The sequence below is a fragment of the Salmo trutta genome, chromosome 15 (assembly GCF_901001165.1).
Source record: "Salmo trutta chromosome 15, fSalTru1.1, whole genome shotgun sequence".
NCBI lineage: Eukaryota > Metazoa > Chordata > Actinopteri > Salmoniformes > Salmonidae > Salmo > Salmo trutta.
This window is the reverse complement of record NC_042971.1, coordinates 63,734,794-63,752,784: the sequence shown is the minus strand read 5'-3', so window position 1 is coordinate 63,752,784 and position 17,991 is coordinate 63,734,794. Positions and strand designations below refer to the sequence as shown.

The following is a 17,991-nucleotide window of genomic DNA, read 5'->3' as shown; positions in this document are numbered from 1 at the left end:
TATATTGTTTTGGGGTAAATATATATATCCATATGCATGCATATACACATACACATACCTATATAGATATACATACTTTTTAAAGAATATTCCTTTATTATTCCCCGGAAACCCTACCACCCTTCCCCCAATTGGAGTAAACTAATAAACAATAACACTCAGGCTTCTACCTTCCGTTTATACATATTATACACCTTTTACAGACACAATCTATTTTACAATAGTTATCTTTGGTTTGTTTTTAGTCCTTCCTCTATTTCTGATGTCCATCCAGTGTGATTTCTATTTGTAACTGTGCTATTTCACAACATGTCTGAACCTTTTATACATTTTACAGACCCCGTATGTTTTACATTGGTTATCTTGTTAGTATGATGAACTTTTAGCATTTAAGATGCTTTTGGGAAACCCCGGGGGTCAAGATCTGAATGGAACAGAAGTGGCTCTACCTTTGTGGAAATACTGTGAAATTCAAGCTCTTCTCACAGTAAGGTATGTGTTTGTTTTGTTCGCATGCACTTTTACCTCATTGAAAAAGAGTTGGCTCAAGTTCAGGAGTTACACCACTGTTAATACCATAATACCCTCTGACCAATAGGCTTTGAAACTGCACTGAATACTCCCTCTTTTACAGTGTTGTTGACGAATTAGTCAAAACCTGCTGTTTTTTTTTTTTTTTTTTAAGGCTTTGTGGTTTTTTTTCCGCTTATTCCTCTCTTGGGTGTATGTGGCTTGAACGGCGATGAACCTCCACTCCGGTCTCTATCCACTTAGTCTGGGGAGGAGACATCCTTCCAAACCTCATCTTCGTTGACTCGGGAAGTCTGGGTGTTCAGAGGCTACTTACTGTCTAGTCTACTCCCCAGGATGGTTTCTGTGAGGCTACTGCTGCTGTCGGTGGCCCTCTTGCTCTGCGGGTGTCTGGGCACACAGGGTGGCAATGTGCTGGTCTTTCCTGGAGAGTACAGTCACTGGCTCAACATGCGAGTGATCCTGGAGGAACTAGTGGAGAGGAACCATAGCGTTACAGTGTTGGTGTCCACCGCCTCGCCGTCCATCAACTTCTCCAGGCCAGAGAGTTTCGGCTTCAAGGTTTACGATGTACCCTTTGAAAAACAAGACTGGCAGGCTCTCAATGAGGACTTTATAAAGTGGTGGTTGAACGAGTCTCAGAACGCGTCCATGCTGCAGCTGGGGCTGTGGATCAGAGACCTCCTACAGAAAATGAATGTTTTAACGGTCAACATGTGTAAGTCTATGTTCAATAACGAAGAGCTTCTGGAGTCACTGAGACAGTCCAAGTTTGACGCGCTCCTTTCTGATCCGATGTTCCCATGCAGTGACTTAATCGCGGATGCTCTTGACTTGCCTCTGATTTTCTCCCTAAGGTTCTCGTTTGGCATGGTAATAGAGAGGCAATGTGCACAGGTGCCAGCACCCTCCTCTTACGTCCCTTCTCCGGAATTGCCGTATACAGACAAAATGAGTTTCTTTGAGCGGGTCCACAATTTTGTTACTTATACTTTTTGTGATGTCTTTATGAATGTACACTTACTAACGACCATGGACACTTTGTACAGTGAGATAAAGGGTAAGTTGATCAGAATTCTGTCTATGTCCCAAATGGTACCCTATTCCCATATAGTGCCCTATTCCCATATAGTGCACTACTTTAGACCAGACACTATGTTGGGTATTTTATTTCATTTAACCTTTTATTTAACTAGGCAGTTAATAGGAACAAATTCTTATTTATAATGACAGCCTACCGGGGAACAGTGGGTTAACTGCCTTGTTCAGGGGCAGAACGACAGATTTTTACCTTGTCAGCTCGGGGATTCGATCTTGCAACCTTTCGGTTACTAGTCCAACACTCTAACCACAAGGCTACCTGCTGCCTCTACACTCTAACCACTAGGCTACCTGCTGCCTCTACACTCTAACCACAAGGCTACCTGCCACCCCTACACTCTAACCACTAGGCTACCTGCCTCCTCTACACTCTAACCACTAGGCTACCTGCCACCTCTACACTCTAACCACAAGGCTACCTGCCATCCCAGGAATAGGGTGCACTTTATAGGGAATAGGGTGCACTATGTAGGGAATAGGGTGTGTTATGTAGGGAATAGGGTGTATTATGTAGGGAATAGGGTGTATTATGTAGGGAATAGGGTGTATTATGTAGGGAATAGGGTGTGTTATGTAGGGAATAGGGTGTATTATGTAGGGAATAGGGTACACTATGTAGGGAATAGGGTGCCGTTTGGGATGCATAAAGAGTCTTTCCTCAGAGGGTAAATCTACAGGTCTGTTTTTTAGATCAGTACTTCCTGTCATCACTTGGTTTATCAGATCAGTACTTCCTGTCATCACTTGGTTTATCAGATCAGTACTTCCTGTCATCACTTGGCTTATCAGATCAGTACTTCCTGTCATCACTTGGTTTATCAGATCAGTACTTCCTGTCATCACTTGGTTTATCAGATCAGTACTTCCTGTCATCACTTGGTTTATCAGATCAGTACTTCCTGTCATCACTTGGTTTATCAGATCAGTACTTCCTGTCATCACTTGGTTTATCAGATCAGTACTTCCTGTCATCACTTGGTTTATCAGATCAGTACTTCCTGTCATCACTTGGTTTATCAGATCAGTACTTCTGGGTATATGTACATTTCCTTGGTGAATAAAGGTTCTGATTCTGATTCTCTACATGTATCAGGAAGTCCGACTAGGTTCTGTGAGCTGATGGGGAAGGCTGACATCTGGTTGATACGAACATACTGGGACATTGAGTATCCTCGACCTTTCCTGCCAAACTTCAAATTTGTGGGAGGACTTCACTGCAAACCTGCAAAGCCACTTTCAGAGGTAAGGCTTTTGCTTTTAAACGTTATTTTACAAGCAGTGCTGATTGCCGATGTCCGAAATGGCACCCAAATTCCGTCTAGTAGTGCATTAGGGTACCATTACGGACGTAGACAGTCCGTCAACTGTCTAACAAGATACTGTAACAGTCAGCCATGAAGGCTGGTTATCATTGAATCCCAATAAAGTAATATTTGGTACCATTGAGACACTGGGACTGTGTCGTCGTTGGTTACCAGGACATGGAGGAGTTTGTGCAGAGTTCAGGAGACGATGGCATCGTAGTGTTTTCACTGGGCTCCATGGTCAAGAACCTGACTACAGAGAGAGGAAACACCGTAGCCACTGCATTGGGACGGATACCACAGAAGGTTAGTCTGGTTCTGTTTGTTTCAGGCTTTCGTTCCAAAAAGGGCCCTATTTATGTGCACTATGCACTACCTAAGGCTCTGGTCAAAAGTAGTGCACTGTATAGGGAATACCGAAATAGAGAGCCCATTTGGGACTCTGCCTTGGATGTTATATCAAATCAAATCAAATGTATTTATATAGCCCTTCTTACATAAGCTGATGTCTCAAAGTGCAGTACAGAAACCCAGCCTAAAACCCCCAAACAGCAAGCAATGCAGGTGTAGAAGCAGAAGTTGCCCGTTGAAATCTGATCCATTTGTGGGATACAAATATACACGATAGCCTACTGTTTTTGTTGTTGTTGTTTTGTTTTTTTAAACACAGAATTCATTCAGAGGTGTTGATGAATTTGGCCATCAGGGGCCCCTTCAGAAAACCATAGCTTCTGGTTCTGAGAAACCGTTTCATTGCAGATTCTTATTGCTGTTTTCTCGCCATGTATAGGTGCTGTGGAGATACAGTGGGGAGAAACCAGAAACCCTGGCTCCCAACACAAGAGTTTATGAGTGGATTCCACAGAATGACTTACTAGGTAATAACCTGTCTATCTTTATAATCCTTGGCCTGCCTGAAGTGCTAGTCTAAGATCAGGTTGAAGATAACAGAGACGAATAAGCCTACCATTCTAATATCCCATAACTATTCTCGTACAACTCTGATGTGTTGGTACCTGCCTTCCCTGTAGCTCAGTTGGTAGAGCATGGTGTTTGCAACGCATGGTGTTTGCAACGCCAGGGTTGTGGGTTCGATTCCCACGGGGGGCCAGCACAAATAAAATGCATGAAATTAAATGTATCCATTCACTACTGTAAGTCGCTCTGGATAAGAGCGTCTGCTAAATGACTAAAATATAAAATGTTACCTCACTTAGCTATTTTAAGATGAATGCACTAATTGTAAGTCGCGTCTGGATTAGAGCATCTGCTAAATGACTGAAATGTAAAAATGTATAACCTGTTAAGGATAGGGGGCAGAATTTTCACAGCCGGATGAAAAAAACGTACCCAAATTAAACTGGTTACTACTCCATACAACTGTGATATGTTGTTACCTCACATAGCTATTTTAAATTATAAATCACGTCTGGATTAGAGCATCTGCTAAATGACTAAAATGTAAAAATGTATAACTAAGGAAAAATTCTAATCAACGGGACCAGAAATGCTTTAACAACAGCACTGGTCCTGAGACTTGTCCTAACCTGGGTATCTTCAAGGGATCAGGTCCACCCTGTCCATTCATTATAAACTAAAAGTCAAAACTGCTGCACTCCTACTCTGAAACGTTTTATGAACATGGACCCTTGTAGGTCCCACACAGTCTTTGACCCTACAACCCTGTTCTCTCTCTCTCTCTCTCTCTCTCTCTCTCTCTCTCTCTCTCTCTCTCTCTCTCTCTCTCTCTCTTTCTCTTTCTCTCTCTCTGTCTCTCTCTCTCTCTCTCTCTCTCTCTCTCTCACTCTCTCTGTCTCTCTCTCTCTCTCTCTGTCTCTCTTTCTCTTTCTCTCTCTGTATCTCTCTCTCTGTATCTCTCTGTATCTCTCTCTGTATCTCTCTCTCTCTCTGTATCTCTCTCTCTCTCTCTCTCTCTCTCTCTGTATCTCTCTCTCTCTCTGTATCTTTGTGTTGTATATCCCAAAAGGTCATCCAAAGACCAAAGCCTTCATCACTCACGGTGGAACCAACGGACTCTATGAAGCCATCTACCATGGAGTTCCTATGGTGGGTATCCCTCTGTTCGCTGACCAGTCAGTGAACGTCATGCACATGAAGACCAAAGGAGCGGCTGTCGTGATGGACTTCAACAAGATGACATCCGATGATCTGACGGAAGGACTCAACTCTGTGATCAATGATCCGTCGTAAGTCCTTTTTTGCAGATTTTGGACCAAACGAAAAAAAAAAAAAAAAAGATTCGCTACGATTGGTTTCCTCGCTTGCTGATTGGCTTATTTTAAAGCCAACAACCCGTGTCAGTGAGGTATTTTTTTGACTGTATTAAAAAGTCCAGGAGGAAATGATCACGTTTTAGTTGGTGTGTGTGTGTGTGTGTGTGTGTGTGTGTGTGTGTGTGTGTGTGTGTGTGTGTGTGTGTGTGTGTGTGTGTCTGTGTCTGTGCGTGTGCGTGTGCGTGTCTGTGTCTGTGTCTGTGTCAATGTTTGTGTTGCTTCACAGTCCCCGCTGTTCCATAAGGTGTATTTTTATCAAATTTTATATCACATTTTACTGCTTGCATCGGTTAATTGATGTGGAATAGAGTGCCACGTAGTCATGGCTCTATGTAGTACTGTGCTCCTCCCATAGTCTGTTCTGGACTGTGAAGAGACCTCTGGTGGCATGTCTTGTGGGGTATGCATGGGTGTCTGAGCTGTGTGCCAGTAGTTTAGACAGACAGCTCGGTGTATTCAACATGTCAATATCTCTCACAAATACAACTAGTGATGAAGTCAATCTCTGCTCCACTTTGAGCCAGGAGAGATTGATATGCATACTATTGGTTGCTCTCTGTGTACATCCAAGGGCCAGCCATGCTGCCCTGTTCTGAGCCAATTGCAATTTTCCTAAGTCCCTTTTTGTGACACCTGACCACACGACTGAACAGTAGTCCAGGTGTGAAAAAACTAGGGCCTGTAGGACCTGCCTTGTTGATAGTGTTGTTAAGAAGGCAGAGCAGTGCTTTATTATAGACAGACTTCTCCCCATCTTAGCTACTACTGCATCAATATGTTTTGACCAGGACAGTTTACAATCCAGGGTTACTCCAAGCAGTTTAGTCACCTCAACTTGCTCAATTTATTTCCACATTATTTATTACAAGATTGAGGTTTAGGGTTTAGTGAATGATTTCTCCCAAATACAATGCTTTAGTTTTTTTTTAAATATTTAGGACTAACTTAAACCTTGCCACCCAATCTGAAACTAACTGCAGCTCTTTGTTGAGTGTTGCAGTCATTTCAGTCACTGTAGTAGCTGACGTGTATAGTGTTGAATCGTCCGCATACATAGACACACTGGCTTTACTCAAAGCATGTCGTTAGTAAAGATAAAAAAAATGTAATGGGCCTAGACAGCTGCCCTGGGGAATTCCTGATTCTAGCTGGATTATGTTGGAGAGGCTTCCATTAAAGAACACCCTCTGTGTTCTGTTAGACAGGTAACTCTTTATCCACATTATAGCAGGGGGTGTAAAGCCATAACACATGTTTTTCCAGCAGCAGACTGTGATCGATAATATCAAAAGCTGCACTGAAGTATAACAAGAGAGCCCCCACAATCATTTTATCATCAATTTCTCCCAGCCAATCATCAGTCATTTGTGTAAGTGCTTGTTGCGTGTCCTTCCCTATAAACGTGCTGAAAGTCTGTTGTCAATTTGTTTACTGTAAAATAGCATTGTATCTGGTCAAACACAATTTTTTTCATAAGTTTACTAAGGGTTGGTAACAAGCTGATTGGTCGGCTATTTGAACCAGTAAAGGGGGCTTTCCTATTCTTGGGTAGTGGAATGACTTTAGCTTCCCTCCAGGCCTAATGGCACACGCTCTCTAGTAGGCTTAAATTGAAGATATGGAAAATAGGAGTGGTAAAATCGTCCGCTATTATCCTCAGTAATTTTCCATCCAAGTTTTCAGACCCCGGTGGCTTATCATTGTTGATAGACAACAATATTTTTTCCACCTTTTCCACACTGGCTTTACGGAATTCAAAAGTACAAATCTTGTCTTTTTATCATTTGGTCAGATATACTTGGATGTGTAGTGTCAGCGTTTGCTGCTGGCATGTCCATGTCTAAGTTTTCTAATCTTGCCAATGAAAAAGTAGTTAGCAATATCATTGTGATGAATGAACCATCTGATTCAATGAATGATGGAGCTGATTGCTTTTTTCCAAAGTTTCATTCAAGGTTTCTCCGACGCTTTTTAACTGTCATTCTTTATGTCATTTATCTTCGTTTTCATAGTGTAGTTTCTTCTTCTTTTTATTCGGTTTAGTCACATGATTTCTACATTTGCGGTACGTTTGCCAATCGGTTGTGCAGCCAGACTTATTTGCCATTCCTTTAGCCTCATCCCTCTACAACCATATTATTTTTCAATTCCTCATCAATCCACGGGGATTTAACAGTTTTTAACAGTTATTTTCTTAATGGGTGCATGCTTATTAGTAACTGGAATAAGCGATTTCATAAATGTGTCAAGTTTGTTTTCTCATCATTACAGACTGACAAACATTCTTTACATCAACAACATACAATCTGTTTTGTAGGGATTCCTATGACCTCTTATACACTATATTAGTCCCAGCCTTTGGAACTTTGGTTTTCTTAGATATGGCTGCTATATTGTGATCACTACATCCAATGGATCTGGATACTGCTTTAAAGCACATTTCTGCAGCATTAGTAAATATGTGATCAATACATGTTGATGATTTAATTCCTGTGCTGTTTGTAACTACCCTGGTAGGTTGATTGATAATCTGAACCAGATTGCAGGCACTGGTTACAGTTTGAAGCTTTTTCTTGAGTGGGCAGCTTAATGAAAGCCAGTCCATATTTAAAATCACCCAGAAAATATACCTCTCTGTTGATATCGCATACATTATCAAGCATTTCAAACACGTTATCCAGATACTGACTGTTAGCACTTGGTGGTCAATAGCAGCTTCCCACCAGAATGGGCTTTAGGTGAGGCAGATGAACCTGTAGCCATATTACTTCAACAGTATTTAACATGAGATCCTCTCTAAGCTTTACAGGAATGTGGTTCTGAATATAAACAACAACACCTCCACCATTGGCATTTCTGTCTTTTCTGGAAATGCTATAACCTTTTATTGCTACCACTGTATCATCAAAGGTATTATCTAAGTGAGTTTCAGAGATGTATGAATGTCATCTGTTACTAGCAAATTATTGATTTCATGATTTCACGAACCTTACATATGTTGACGTGGGCTATTTTGATCACTTTTCTTCTGGGATGCTTACTTGTTTTCATTGCTTTACTGGGAAGCTTATCAGAAGTAGATATTCTCATGTTATTTATGTTAGTGCAGGGTGAGCTGCACACAGCAGACTTCCTACTAGGGCACACCACCTCAGTGCTAACAGTACTGTTAGCTGTAGGATCAGCAGAGATATTACTATAGTACACCCCCTTGGGCCTATGTTAAAGGATTTCCTGCTGGAGTGTAATGATTAAATAACTCTACCCTGAATTTAGGGATATGGTCTATATAGCCTGTAGAATAAGTAACTAAAGGGTTGAGCATAAGTCTCATGAGATTGACTAGGATAGGAGAGGAATGGAGGTCTGTGTGTTTGTGTGTAGTGTGTAATGTGTAATGTGTGTAATGTGTGTAATGTGTAATGTGTGTAGTGTGTTTGTGTGTAGTGTGTAGTGTGTTAGTGTGTAGTGTGTAATGTGTGTAGTGTGTTAGTGTGTTTGTGTGTAGTGTGTAATGTGTGTAGTGTGTAGTGTGTTAGTGTGTAGTGTGTTTGTGTGTAGTGTGTAGTGTGTTAGTGTGTAGTGTGTAATGTGTGTAGTGTGTAGTGTGTTAATGTGTTTGTGTGTAGTGTGTTAGTGTGTAGTGTGTTAGTGTGTTTGTGTGTAGTGTGTAATGTGTGTAGTGTGTAGTGTGTTAGTGTGTAGTGTGTTTGTGTGTAGTGTGTTAGTGTGTTTGTGTGTAGTGTGTTAGTGTGTAGTGTGTAGTGTGTAGTGTGTTAGTGTGTTTGTGTGTTAGTGTGTTTGTGTGTAGTGTGTAGTGTGTTAGTGTGTAGTGTGTTTGTGTGTAGTGTGTAGTGTGTTAGTGTGTAGTGTGTTAGTGTGTTAGTGTGTAGTGTGTTAGTGTGTAGTGTGTTAGTGTGTAGTGTGTTAGTGTGTAGTGTGTTTGTGTGTAGTGTGTTAGTGTGTAGTGTGTTAGTGTGTAGTGTGTTAGTGTGTAGTGTGTAGTGTGTTAGTGTGTAGTGTGTTTGTGTGTTTGTGTGTAGTGTGTAGTGTGTAGTGTGTTTGTGTGTAGTGTGTAGTGTGTTAGTGTGTAGTGTGTTAGTGTGTTAGTGTGTAGTGTGTTTGTGTAGTGTGTAGTGTGTTAGTGTGTAGTGTGTTAGTGTGTAGTGTGTTAGTGTGTAGTGTGTTTGTGTGTAGTGTGTTAGTGTGTAGTGTGTTAGTGTGTAGTGTGTTTGTGTGTAGTGTGTAGTGTGTTAGTGTGTAGTGTGTTTGTGTGTAGTGTGTTAGTGTGTAGTGTGTTAGTGTGTAGTGTGTTAGTGTGTAGTGTGTAGTGTGTTAGTGTGTAGTGTGTTAGTGTGTAGTGTGTTAGTGTGTAGTGTGTGAATGAGAAGCCTGGTATATAATAGATGTTTTGTATATGAACTGGAGAACGTTCTACTGAATAAACTGTACAAGACCTTTTGCAGAAAAGCTGAGTCCTTGCCTAAGTATTATTATTAACCCAGTGTCTTACAAACCTTGGGGATTAGTCAAGGCTTATTGATTGGTAATTATTATCCTTGGGATTCGAAAATTGACGTAACAGCCTATCAGGGTCATTTTGTAAATGCCGGATCTCTATGGCAAGACACATGACTCACCCAAGTTTTGTAAAAAAATTGGGCCAGTTCTGTTCTGATGTACATACGTACATACAGATGGAGACAGATATAAAGTTCACTCCCCGATTTCAACAATGATTACCGTAATGTATTGAGTGCTTTAGACACTAAACCTGATCGCGGATTAAGGTTTATATGACTATGAGTGACAAAGAGTTTGGTGTGATGGCATAAACAGACGGGATACTTTAAGACAAAATAACTAATATCCCATTTCTCTTTCACCAGGTACAAAGAAAACATGATGAGGCTTTCCAGTCTCCACCACGACCAGCCGATGAAGCCACTGGATACAGCAGTGTTCTGGATTGAGTTTGTGATGCGCAACAAGGGAGCCAAGCACCTGAGGGTGGAGTCCCATAACCTGACCTGGTATCAGTATCACTGTCTGGACGTCACAGCTGCCCTGCTCTCCGTAGTGGCACTCTTCATTATAGTCTCAGTTAAAACATGTACTTTCTGCTTCAGGAAAAGTAAAGCGAGACAGAAGACAGAGTGATTACCCTGGTCTGGTAATAAATGTCATGTACTGAAACAATCATGGGTGACATTATCGTAGTGGGCATTATGGTCATGGGTGACATTATCATGGACGGCATTATCGTAGTGGGCATTATCATCATGGGCGACATTATCGTAGTGGGCATTATGGTCATGGGCGACATTATCGTAGTGGGCATTATCATCATGGGCGACATTATCGTAGTGGGCATTATGGTCATGGGTGACATTATCATAGTGGGCATTATCATCATGGACGGCATTATCGTAGTGGGCATTATGGTCATGGGTGACATTATCGTAGTGGGCATTATCATCATGGACGGCATTATCGTAGTGGGCATTATGGTCATGGGTGACATTATCGTAGTGGGCATTATCATCATGGGCGACATTATCGTCGTGGGCATTATCATTGTGGGTGCCATTATCGTAGTGTGCATTATCGTCATGTGCGACATTATCGCCGTGGACATTATCGTCATGGGCATTATTATCGTGGGTGACATGATCATAGTTGGCATTATCGTCATGGACGGCATTATCGTGGTGGGCATTATCGTCGTGGGCGACATTATCGTAGTGGGCATTATCGTCATGGGCGACATTATCGTAGTGGGCATTATCGTCATGGGCGACATTATCATAGTGCAAAAAGGGTCTTCATGAACTAGGGTACCAATGAGGACTAGGGTACCACTGGACAACTTGTTACAGCTGTTGATAAGTTATTGATAATAATCAGCCATTTTGTTTTCATGTCATTACATTAAAATATAAAGGGGGGATTTTAACTATAGTCAATAAAATGTACTTGGAGATTTAAAACCTATGTTTAACCCTAATGTTTAACCCTAATGTTTAACCCTAATGTTTAAACCCTATGTTTTAACCCTATGTTTAAACCCTATGTTTTAACCCTATGTTTAAACCCTATGTTTAAACCCTATGTTTAAACCCTATGTTTAAACCCTATGTTTAAACCCTATGTTTAAACCCTATGTTTAAACCCTATGTTTAAACCCTATGTTTAACCCTATGTTTAACCCTATGTTTAACCCTTTATCATGGTTGGTGTCTTGATTGATTTGTCCAAAATGATGTGACATAAAACATTACTTTTCAGTCCTTGCATTTATAGCAGTGTAAGTTGTCCTTATATCATATAATAAGCATTAATCAATTAAATTAGACATTGAACTTGGATCTAGTTGTCGTACAATTTTTTTTTTGTATAGAGAATTCAGAAATCCAGCGTAACTACGTAACATTTTGTGTCTCCTTATGTCATGGGATGAAAATTTTTTTTTTTATGGACACACAAATTCAAAATTATATATGGGATCGCAAAATCAAATGCTTCTAATCTAAAAAAAAAGTCACCTTACCTTGATACTTACAACCTAAATCGATACTGACATTAACTTGGCTCTTCAATAATTATCCACTTGTTGGATGTGCATTTGGTGTCAAGCTGATTTAGTTACTCCGTGATATTTTCACACATCATCATCATCATCATCATCTGATCCAGGAAGGAATTTTCCGAATGACAGTCAAGTGATGAACGGCTGTTGTGAATTGGCAGCCCAAGAGCTGGGAGAAGAAAAAAATAAGGTGTGTCCAGAATATTTTGGTGTGTCTCATTCGTTACGCAAGTGAAGACAGTTGTGCCTGGACCCACCGAGAAAATTTGATGTTCATCATCTTTTGCAGTGGCGATTTTAGCAAATAAATATAATATATAAATATACATAAATAATAAAATAAATAAATACATCTTGGTGGGGCAAACTCACCCATTTTGTTTTTTTAGACACATGCCAGCAAAGCCACAACACAACACTAAACAATACATCACAACACTAAACAATACATCACAGCACTAAACAATACATCACAATACTAAACAATACATCACAACACATCACAACACTAAACAATATATCACAACACTAAACAATACATCACAACACTAAACAACACTAAACAACACTAAACAATACATCACAACACTAAACAATACATCACAACACTAAACAATACATCACAATACATCACAATACATCACAACACTAAACAATACATCACAACACTAAACAATACATCACAACACTAAACAATACATCACAACACTAAACAATACATCACAACACTAAACAATACATCACAACACTACACATCACATCACTAAACAATACATCACAACACTAAACAATACATCACAACACTAAACAATACATCACAACACTAAACAATACATCACAACACTACACAATACTAAACAATACATCACAACACTACACATCACAACACTAAACAATACATCACAACACTACACAATACATCACAACACTAAACAATACATCACTAAACAATACATCACAACACTACACAACACTAAACAACACTAAACAATACATCACAACACTACACAATACTAAACAATACATCACAACACTACACATCACAACACTAAACAATACATCACAACACTACACAATACATCACAACACTAAACAATACATCACTAAACAATACATCACAACACTACACAACACTAAACAACACTAAACAAAACTAAACAATACATCACATCACTAAACAATACATTAATTTCAATATAACGGTGACAAACGGTGGCCACAAACTGTTAGGGCCTCCATAAAGCTGTCCCTACCATGGAGTTAAACCTTAACACTACTACCCATGGAGTTAAACCTTAACACCACTACCCATGGAGTTAAACCTTAACACCACTACCCATGGAGTTAAAACTTAACATTCCTACCCATGGAGTTAAACCTTAACACTACTACTCATGGAGTTAAACCTTAACACTACTACCCATGGAGTTAAACCTTAACATTACTACCCATGGAGTTAAACCTTAACACCACTACCCATGGAGTTAAACCTTAACACTACTACCCATGGAGTTAAACCTTAACACTACTACCCATGGAGTTAAACCTTAACACCACTACCCATGGAGTAATACCTTAACACCACTACCCATGGAGTAATACCTTAACACCACTACCCATGGAGTTAAACCTTAACACCACTACCCATGGAGTTAAACCTTAACACCACTACCCATGGAGTTAAACCTTAACACCACTACTCATGGAGTTAAACCTTAACACTACTACACCTGGCTATCAGTGGGCCCTCGTCTGGCAGCGATACAATTAATTCAGCCTCATTTACTGCCTTTTTAAAAACATAGCTGATATGGCTGACTTGATTAAACCAATGTGGTTTCTATTGACTCCTTGTAGATTTGTGTAAACTCGATAAGAACCGCATTGTCCTTCAATAATAACGAACGCCAACATGAGTTTAGACTTTTGAACCGTACACAAACATTATTACATTAATGTTCAGTAAAGTCATAATGTTTGCTCTTATATCATTAACACTTAGCTCTAAGTATAAGCAAGTGCAAGCAAGCGAGCTGCAATGAGGTTGGCCTTCATTCAGCACTTTCTAAATGGACAGCGACAGAAATTCAGGTAGATGTTAGTTCAGATATATAAAGCAAGATGTTGAGGCCTTAACTTTACTCTTCTTTAAGTCACCATATACACAGAGAGAGAGAGAGAGAGAGAAAGAAGTGGTTAAGCCTACCATTTGAAGTATTTCATTAGGCCTTTGTGATCTAGATATGAAGGAAAATACAATCACAAGAATCCACTTTTCTAGACAACATACCGAAGCACAGACAGCGCGTTGCATAAAACAACCCTCGCAATATCAAATCTAATTTTATTTGTCACATGCACCGAATACAACATGTGTAAACCTTACAGTGAAATGTTACTTACAAGCCCTGGAATTACATTGTCTATTACTGAACTTTTTTTTTAAAACAAATATTTGAATGGGAAAAGACAGGGTCTGTAAACCATGTTTGCCAGAGACAATCTCCTTCTCGTGAAGAAAAGCACAAGCTAATTTTTACAGCAGCATACAATACATTTTGGGACTCATGATTGTTGTACTGTGCTCAATTGAACAGAAAGGTTGCGTGGGATGTCCCTTTTTGTTGGCAAATTTTGTCATCAAATGTGCTTTCAAGACCACTGGGAACTCGGGGCGGGTGGGGGGAACACGTCAATGATCATCAGATCTGAGCTCTAGAAAGAGGCCAGAGATCCCAGCTTGGGATTCCGAGTTGGATGACCGTTCAGAACTTATTTTCCCAGTCGGACCTCGTTTTTCTTCTTTTTTTTTTACCGAGTTGCCAGTTGTCTTAAACGAGGCAGAAGTCATGCTGGATTGACAGCATGGTCAATGTATTCAACCTTTTCTGGCTCATGGTGTTGTGAGTGAATGTTTATCCTTTTTAAGCTTGGAAAAGAGACTATTTTTAGACAGATGTTTTAAACCCTTAAACTCAGACTTGGAACACAAACCCTCTCTTCCGAATAGCACGCAGGAGAAGTAAAATAGTGATTGCTTTGAAACGCTTGCAGTTAGCCACTGATTCGTTCCAAACTACTCATTGTACAATTTGCGATTTCCAACTTGTTGTCTAATGTTACTGTCCAATGCCTGATGAGCACCGATACGTTTTATCTATAATTTATCTTCATAGGATTGAAAAGGATTTGCCAGTAGATTGTCAACGTGGTTCATGACTACTTGTCTAGCTTGCTAGCTAAGATTTTGAAAGTAGCATGATCAGTCCAATCAAAAGCTATGGGTAGCTATAACGTGATTTGAGGTCATTTTATCTGTGGCCAATGACCTTGAACCTTCTTGGATGGGCACTTCTAATGTAACTCAATGGCAGACACCCAAGACGGTATAACGCCCTGGCCATAGAGAGGGGTTTTGTTCTTTATTTTGGTTAGGCCAGGGTGTTACATTGGGTGGGCGTTCTATGTTCATTTTTCTATGTTTTTGTATTTCTTTGTTTTGGGCCGTGTGTGGCTCCCAATCAGGCACAGCTGTAGTTTGTTGTTGCTGATTGGGAGTCACACATAAGGAGCATGTTTTTCCTTTGGGTTTCGTGGGGGATTGTTTCTGTTTAGAGTTTTTCCTGACAGGACTGTTTGGCTGTCGTTTTTGTTTATTTTTGTAAAGTGTTCTCTTACGTTTATTAAAATTCAAAGATGAACACTAACTCCGCTGCACCTTGGTCTACTTCCACAGACAGCCGTTACAGACGGCTTCAACTTTCTAGCTCTCCCTGTAGATTCTGCAGTGACGTAGTGTCTCCATGAGTCCCGTGTGGCTCAGTTGGTAGAGCATGGTGTTTGCAACGCCAGGGTTATGGGTTTGTTTCCCACGGGGGACCAGTACGGAAAAAAATGTATAAATAAAAAATGTATGAAATGTATGCATTCCCTACTGTAAGTCGCTCTGGATAAGAGCGTCTGCTAAATGACTAAAATGTAAATGTAATGAGTGACAGAACACTGAGCCAATCACAGCGCAACGAGAGATGATTACCATCGTCAACCTTCTGTATATTCCGCTGGCTGTCCCTCAACCACAGAAAGCTAGGCTGAGCTAGGCTGAAACACCTGCATTTTGGAGCTGCCTTACTCAAGAAAAGAGACCATTTTTGTTTGTGGCTTCATAAAAAATGAAAAATAAAATTCCATTGTTTGCAAACTGATACAGTACCAGTCAAATGTTTGGACACACCTACTCATTCAAGGGTTTTTCCTTCTTTTTTTACTATTTTCTACATTGTAGAATAATAACGAAGACATCAAAACTATGAAATAACACATATGAAATCATATAGTAACAAAAAGCAACCTCTACGGGCCACGGGGGCAGTATTGAGAATTTTGAAAAAAATATGTGCCCATTTTTAACTGCCTCCTACACCAACTCAGAAGCTAGGATATGCATATTATTACCAGATTTGGATAGAAAACACTCTGAATTTTCTAAAACAGTTTGAATGGTGTCTGTAAGTATAACAAAACTCATATTGCAGGCAAAAACCTGTGAAAAATAGATTAAAAAAATGAGAATTTTGTGACTGTACTATTTAGTGTCATTGTTTTAAAGATACCACAGTGAGAAAGGATTCAGTTCGCAACTCCTACTGCTTCCACTAGATGTCAACGATCTTTAGAAAGTTGTTTGAAGCATCTGTCATGAATACAGACCGAATTAGAAAGCTTACAAGTTGACACGTCATCACTTCATTTTTTGCGCCTGCGCATAAATCTGAGAAGAGTGTCTTTGTCATAATCGTTTATTCTAGACACTTGATAGGTTGTGTGAAAATATGACTGATGTTTACTGATGTTTCACGTTAAAAATGGACCAAAAGATTAATGCTAAACAACGTTTGACATGTTTGAACAAACATAAATAGATTATTTACTAGTTTTTTTTTAGCTTTTCGGCGTGACTTTACACTGCCCACCTCATTTTGTGGGAGCCTACTGAACGCTAACTATTTGGACATAAATTATGAACTTTGTCAAAAGAAACCACATTTGTTCTGGACCTGGGATCGCTGGCAGCGCCTTCTGATGGAGATAATCAAAGGTAAGGGGATATTTAGAATGTTATTATCGATATTAGATGATGCTAATGCTAACGGTTTAGCTTAGCTTAGCTTATAGCTTAGCTTATGTTGTTAGCATAGTACCCAGTTTATAGCAAAATGTGATTTCCCAGTAAAGTTATTTTGAGATCTGGCCATTCGGTAGCAATTACGAGATGATAATATATTATTCTTTGAATGACAATATTATAATTTACCAATGTTTTCGAATAGTAATTCCGTGATTTGTAATGCTGGATTCACTGGGAGCATTCGAGCCGGAAAAAATTCTGAATTTCACCGCGACTGTAAATGCTGTTTTTGGATATAAATATGAACTTGATGGAACTAAAAATGCATGTATTGTCTAACATAATGTCCTATGAGTGTCATCTGATGCAGATTGTCAAAGGTAAGTGCATAATTCTAGCTAGTTTTCTGTCTGTTGATGCCCTTCTTTGAATTGGCTAAACATTACACGCAGCTATTGTCAATGTACTCTCCTCACATAACCTAACTTTATGCATTCTCCGTAAAGCCTCTGAAAATCGGACAGCGTGGTTAGATTTAGGAGATATATCTTTCAAATGGAGGAAAATAGTTGATTATTTGATTATTTGAAATGATTACTCTTGCAGTTTTGAATTCCCCGCCATGGTCACATGACAATGAATCCCAATACCGGGATAAGATCCTGCCCCCTGGCCTCAACAGGTTACAAATCAAAATATTTATTTTTTTACATTTTTTAAACAAATGTATTAAAAATAAAAAAAACTGATATCACTTTTACATATGTATTTAGACATTTAATCAGTACTTTGTTGAAGCACCTTTGGCAGCAATTACAGCCTCGAGTCTTCTTGGGTATGATGCTACAAGCTTGGGACATCTGGGGTGGCATGTAGCCTAGTGGTTAGAGTGTTGGGCCAGTAACTGAACGGTTGCTGGATCAAATCCCCAAGCTGACAGGTAAAAGGTAAAAAATCTGTCGTTCTGCCCACTGTTCCCTGGGCGCCGAAGATGTGGATGTCGATTAAGGCAGCCCCCCACACCTCTCTGATTCAGAGGGGTTG

The 17,991-nt window shown here is 39.8% G+C and overlaps 2 protein-coding genes across 5 annotated transcripts; both read left to right on the top strand.

Moving 5' to 3' along the window:
* The first annotated feature begins 685 nt into the window (after window positions 1-685).
* On the top strand, window positions 686-10,415 carry LOC115149535 (UDP-glucuronosyltransferase 2A1-like). Its single transcript, XM_029692476.1, has 6 exons — window positions 686-1,591; window positions 2,726-2,874; window positions 3,111-3,242; window positions 3,727-3,814; window positions 4,924-5,143; window positions 10,120-10,415. Exons 1-6 carry the CDS (start codon window positions 868-870, stop codon window positions 10,388-10,390), a joined length of 1,584 nt encoding a protein of 527 aa, XP_029548336.1. The 5' UTR covers window positions 686-867; the 3' UTR covers window positions 10,391-10,415.
* On the top strand, window positions 10,386-11,598 carry LOC115149536 (uncharacterized). Of its 4 annotated transcripts, none has more exons than XM_029692480.1 (2): window positions 10,386-10,440; window positions 10,555-11,598. In XM_029692480.1, exons 1-2 carry the CDS (start codon window positions 10,411-10,413, stop codon window positions 11,059-11,061), a joined length of 537 nt encoding a protein of 178 aa, XP_029548340.1. In that variant the 5' UTR covers window positions 10,386-10,410; the 3' UTR covers window positions 11,062-11,598. The 4 variants fall into 4 exon arrangements, with proteins under 4 accessions (XP_029548340.1, XP_029548338.1, XP_029548339.1 ...); XM_029692478.1 differs by having other exon boundaries at window positions 10,390-10,440; window positions 10,522-11,598; XM_029692479.1 differs by having other exon boundaries at window positions 10,392-10,473.
* The last annotated feature ends 6,393 nt before the right edge of the window (window positions 11,599-17,991 follow it).

Excerpts from the sequence above, each read along its gene's own strand:
- LOC115149535 (XM_029692476.1), top strand. The coding sequence starts at position 868 with ATGGTTTCTGTGAGGCTACTGCTGCTGTCGGTGGCCCTCTTGCTCTGC. Across the intron at positions 1,592-2,725 it reads TTTGTACAGTGAGATAAAGG|GAAGTCCGACTAGGTTCTGT; the intron begins GTAAGTTGATCA and ends TACATGTATCAG. Across the intron at positions 3,243-3,726 it reads TGGGACGGATACCACAGAAG|GTGCTGTGGAGATACAGTGG; the intron begins GTTAGTCTGGTT and ends CGCCATGTATAG.
- LOC115149536 (XM_029692477.1), top strand. The coding sequence starts at position 10,411 with ATGTCATGTACTGAAACAATCATGGGTGACATTATCGTAGTGGGCATT. Across the intron at positions 10,474-10,521 it reads GCATTATGGTCATGGGTGAC|ATTATCGTAGTGGGCATTAT; the intron begins ATTATCATGGAC and ends ATCATGGGCGAC.